At 29.8% G+C, this 5,405-nt stretch overlaps 1 protein-coding gene across 1 annotated transcript; it reads right to left on the reverse strand.

Annotated features, from left to right (window-relative positions):
• On the reverse strand, positions 1,808-2,763 carry LOC107621736 (vacuolar iron transporter homolog 4-like). Its single transcript, XM_016323748.2, has one exon. The coding sequence runs from the start codon at positions 2,656-2,658 to the stop codon at positions 2,011-2,013; it is 648 nt and encodes a 215-aa protein (XP_016179234.1). The 5' UTR covers positions 2,659-2,763; the 3' UTR covers positions 1,808-2,010.

Consider the following 5,405-nt stretch of genomic DNA (forward strand, 5'->3'; position numbering starts at 1 on the left):
ATGTGCAATATATATCCCTCATATCCATATATATATTATTAATAATTTTTTCCGGGGAGAAAGGCATTATTGCTAACTTGTTTTGGGGACACTCCAACTCGATGGTGTACACATTTTGATTCTAATTTATGGAGAACTTTGTTCTTTTAATTCACCTTTTCGCTACTGTTTCAATGTTCCTTCTTTAAGTTTTCGTGTGAACAGATTCAGGTTCAGGTTATACTAAGCTATTTGACATACGCATTATGACGAACTCTTTTCACATACATGATAGGGGAATAAAGAGTTTAAGTTCCAACATAGAATTTAAATTTTATAATATGAAATGAAATACTATACATAAAGAAGAGAGATCGAGAACATATGATGATCAAAGAGATAAGAAATTAGTAGATGCATTCTAATATAATTATAATGAACGCCATTATTGTTATATGTTTATACGATATTTTTAATTTTATCCGATAATCATTCTCTTAAAATAAGAGTTTTCATCTTATTATCTAGGTTAATTAGACACTACCGTAATGAAATTGAATAGTAATATTTTTTAATATTGTATAAAGTATTATTAATCCAATTTTACCTTCCGCTAATCTTGTGTTCGTGCATAAAACATAGGCTTAACTATAAGGTGTGCTCTTATCCTGTGGTAAATATAAAAAGAAAACAGGGCTTATATATTCCATATCCAATAATAATAGTGATAATATAAATTAAACATCCCCAGTTAAACCAAGATAAATACATAAATAAAGATCCCCTGTATTATAGCATGCATGCGCAGCCCAAATGCTACCTGCTTCTTATTGCTGAGGATTCCTAATTTGTTTCATTGTTAGAAGCTTTATTACTAAGGACAGATTTTGGTAGAAGCTAAGGGGTTGGATCACCATTAATGTTTACTTGAATAATGCCACCATCTATATTACTATTACAAACGTTTTGAATCAAAGATAGATTGATTAAACTTAATTAACAATGAGTTGCATTAGAATTTATTAATCATATGATGAGTAGTCTTTTAATTTATTTTTAAAAGACTAAAGTTACAGCTATACATAATTACATATATTACTCGAATTGTGACAATATCTAAGATATAGAATAAAATTTATTGATAATAACACCTTAACCTTATGAGTAAAACTAAGTTGATGCTAAAAATCTTGATCATGTGATTCAAATAATTACTTATTTATTGACTGAAATTAGTCACAACAACATGCAATAAAAAAAAAAAGTGTCAGTAATAGTAACTTAAATTTTAATAGTACTAATGTACTTCTAATAATTTAAGATCCGAAGAATTTTATGACATATATAGAAATTAAAGAACCACATGCTGCTGTAGCAATATAAGTTTGCAAAGTCAATTTTTTACCAAATCATGCATTCTTCTCTTTAACCTTATTTATTAAATTAATTACTATTCAACTTCCAAGAAAAAAAGAGAGTTATAATTTAACTATAAAAGTACATTAGGTTGCATTAAATTTCAATTACTAAAAATATATATATATAAAAAAAACGTTTTAAATATCTTTATCTGAATGGCTCCAATATAACACTTTGTTTATTTGACACCAGTTTTCAACTTGGAATCAAATCTATTAATTATGAAGATTAATTATTTTAATTTTAACGATAGATATTTCTTCCAATATAATCCAGATAAAAAAAAATGGAACTTGATTCCTTACTTATGAAAAGTAATTAACAAATACTTTAACGAATCAAATATTTCAAATATAAAAGTTCTAACTAATATTATTGCATCACATCGAAAATAAAAAAATAAAATTATTCAAATATTCCTATTACCACTTTAGATTTGGTACAATACAACATGAGATAAACCATAAACATGTATAATCCTATGCATACATCAAATAAAACTATGTTACGCACTGCAAAGTTGGTGGGGAAAAAATTGCATCAAATCCAGAAGAAGATTGATCCAACGTAACTAGAGGGAGCTGGTGTTAAAAAAATATAAAGATATATAAATCAAACTCCAACATGACCAGCCAACTTGGTTAGCCCAAAAGTAACCGCCATGGCCAACCATCCTCCGATCAAGACCCTCAAAGATGACTTCACAAATGGTGCTTTCCCTAAAACAGCACCCACCCCTCCAAACACCAACAAGGCAAGGCTCACCACCGCCACCACCACCGTTAACCTCACCTTATAATCTTTTATGAAGGCGGCAGCCAGTAGGGGCACCAAGGCCCCGACTGAGAAGGCGACGGCGGAGGCGGTGGCCGCAGTATAAGGGTTAGGAAGTTTGTTTTTGTCTTGCGTGTTGCCTTCCCTCTTCATCTGCGCCAACTCGATATCATACTGGGAATAGACGGAGACAAACTCTCCAATTGCCATGCTGCAAGCTCCGGCCACCAAACCGGCAACTCCGGTGAGGATCATGGTCTTAACATCTTGTTTGACGGCTCCAACGCCCATCATGAGGGATGCTGTTGATAGCAAGCCATCGTTTGCACCCAAAACTGCAGCCCTAAGCCACTGTGCCCTCTTGGCATAGTCAAAAACCTCCACTTCCTCCGGCGTTACCTTCTCCAGATCCATGTCGAAGACCTTTGAAGACTTGGGGTTGTTGTTGGATTCAGCACAGTGAAATGGTTGGATTGTATCTGCCATTGGCTATAATAAGGTGATAAGAAATGAAATGCAAGGTGGTATTTGGTGTATAAGGTAAAAAGGTATGAGTTGGAATAATAGCAAGTGTGGTGAACACACGCCATGGATGAAAGGGTATTTATAGAATGTTAAAGTCAGTGTGTGTGGCATCTTAGCTTTCGACCATATGGCCAGGTGGGACCAGAATATAATATATATGGAATCTAATGCGTTCATACTTCCTAAAGAACCATCCATATTCATATTTTTTTGGTTTTGAAAATAAAAAGCTAGTGACATTTTTTAAAACAGTAGGTAGTGTTAGAGTGTGGCGGTTAGGTTAATTTTGTGATTTGTAATTATTAATTAAGAGAAAGTACAGGAGTTAATGAAATATTTGTACAATGTGTAAAATTGAGGTTTAGGGATGTCTGATTCAATATTAGAGATATAACTATTAGTGTTACCTTTTTTCTATCAACTTAATTTTTTGGGATGAGTGGTTTCATGACATGAGATGTTTATTATTTCTGGTATCTGATTATTCTGGATAGTAGAAATGATGTTCATTTTTTAACTCATAGCCCATTCTAAGACAAAAAATAACTAAAAATTAATGGTCCCAAAAATTTCTCTTTCCAAAATTTTGGTTTTGAAAGAATAAATACTTAATCGCGCTCATCAGGCAGAGCATCGTTAAATAAACGTGTTTACTTTTCTTTAAATTATTTTACTAAAAAAATATCGAACAAGTACTTAGCACTTGTGGCTAGTTATGACTTGGATGCACTTGCTTTTTAGTTAAAATAAACAATTAGTATTTCAAGATTAGATCTTAACGTCGCCATACTCGCCAAGAGGTGTATATCATGAACTTTTACTTTTAAAAAATATATAAAATAAATACATGAGTTATTTAGTTTGTATTTTTGTCTCTATGTTTTAATTTGTAATATTTTTATTTTAGAATTTTATGAAAAAAATAGATGCAAGAATAAAAAATAGGATTTTCTATTTTTTTTTACTATTTTTTTCACAAAATAAAAAATGAAAACAATAATCAAATACTCAAATTTTGTATGTTCTTTATAAAAAAAATTTCGTTTAGTAACATTAACACGTGTCTTACGAAAATATGTTAGTTAAATCCTATATTTTATAATGACTATTGAAAGATAAGTTTTTCTTCCATTTTTCTTTATTTTGATTAAATTTAAACCATATATGTTTTTAAAAGAAAAAAATTGCCAAAAGAAGAAAAACATGCGTTACACTTTGTTATTAGGCCTTATGCCCATAATTCGTTGTTATTAGGCATTATATCCGTAATCCGTGGGTTCCACAGATTGATTAGAAGTTTAAAACGGCTATTTTTTTTTAATATTTATTAAATATGTGTAATACACTAATACGTTAATATTGAAAGTTTGGGTGTTTTTTTTTTCATATGATGTTATTTCTTTAATTAATATTAATAAAATCAAGCGGTCCGATTTGTTTGAAAAGAAAAAATAAGCTATAAATAAAAAAGTCTAATTTTAATATAATTTTTTATTTTCAAAAAACGTAAATCAAACTATCGGATTTGTGAATTGTTTTTTTTTTAAGTTAAACAACGTAAATGGACAGTAGAATTTATAGACACCACCATACAAAAAAAAATTGGTGAAAACTCACGTGCAATCGACTTCATGTGAAGTTGATACCTGACAGCCGTTAGATGATTTAACTGATTTGACTAAATTTTCATCTAACAGCTCTCAGATATCAACTTCACGTGAAGTCAACTTCACCTGAACACAAAAAAAATATAGGTACCTCCGATTTTCTAAAGGCCATAATGGTGGAAATCGCATTTCATGACTCATCTTTTTGTGATACATATTCAGATGGAGCATAGGATAAATAAAGAGTGGTTTAGAACTATTTTTAACGACAGATTTAATTCGTATACTCAATTTATTGTTTAATTGAGACATCTTTCAAATTTAGAAGTGGAGAAAGTGAAATAACTAAAAACTTGTAAGGGTCACAATTTAATCATATATAAATATGGTATATGACGAACTGTTAATGTAACCAGATAATATTATTAATATCTGGTCATGGCTAGCAATAGGAACAAAAAAGAAAAACAAAGATTACGTGTGTTTACATGAAATTATTTATAAGCCATTGGATTCCAAAAGAGGAAGTAGCAAGAAAATGAAAAAAATAAAGTGGATGCCAATTTAACTTTGTGCTGTGAGTGTGACATCGACGAGATCCCCTTCGTATTCTTCATCTTGTCACTCAAAACCATTTAAATAAGAGAAATGCTAAAAAATTAATAGAATTTATTAGTTTTTGTTAACAGTTTAACCAATAATATTTAAAAATATAAATTAAGAATATATTATTAAATTATTAGATTAAAAAAATTAGATTAATAACTAAAAATACTGACAAAAAATAATAAAGTTTGAAGAGCGAAAAAAAAATTATTTTTTTTTAATTTTTCTATAAACTTCTAAATAGCTTTTTAAAAAACTATAATTTAATTTTAAAAATTGTACCAGTCATTAATACTACTACTCCTTAAAAAAATTATTTTAAGGCCCTAACATAAACTTTGACTATTTGAGCTTAATAAGGTGGGCCTGTCGTCAACAACCATGGGCTTATCTAACCGGCGACCTGCCCAAAGATTTAAAGCCCAATCCAGAAGTCAATGGACTAAATTTCAAAAAGCTTAAGAAATACAAAATATGATAAGCTTCTGGAATAAC

Source organism: Arachis ipaensis, chromosome B10, assembly GCF_000816755.2.
Source record: "Arachis ipaensis cultivar K30076 chromosome B10, Araip1.1, whole genome shotgun sequence".
Taxonomy (NCBI): domain Eukaryota; kingdom Viridiplantae; phylum Streptophyta; class Magnoliopsida; order Fabales; family Fabaceae; genus Arachis; species Arachis ipaensis.

Coding starts and splice junctions, on each gene's coding strand:
- LOC107621736 (XM_016323748.2), bottom strand. CDS start 2,658: ATGGCAGATACAATCCAACCATTTCACTGTGCTGAATCCAACAACAAC.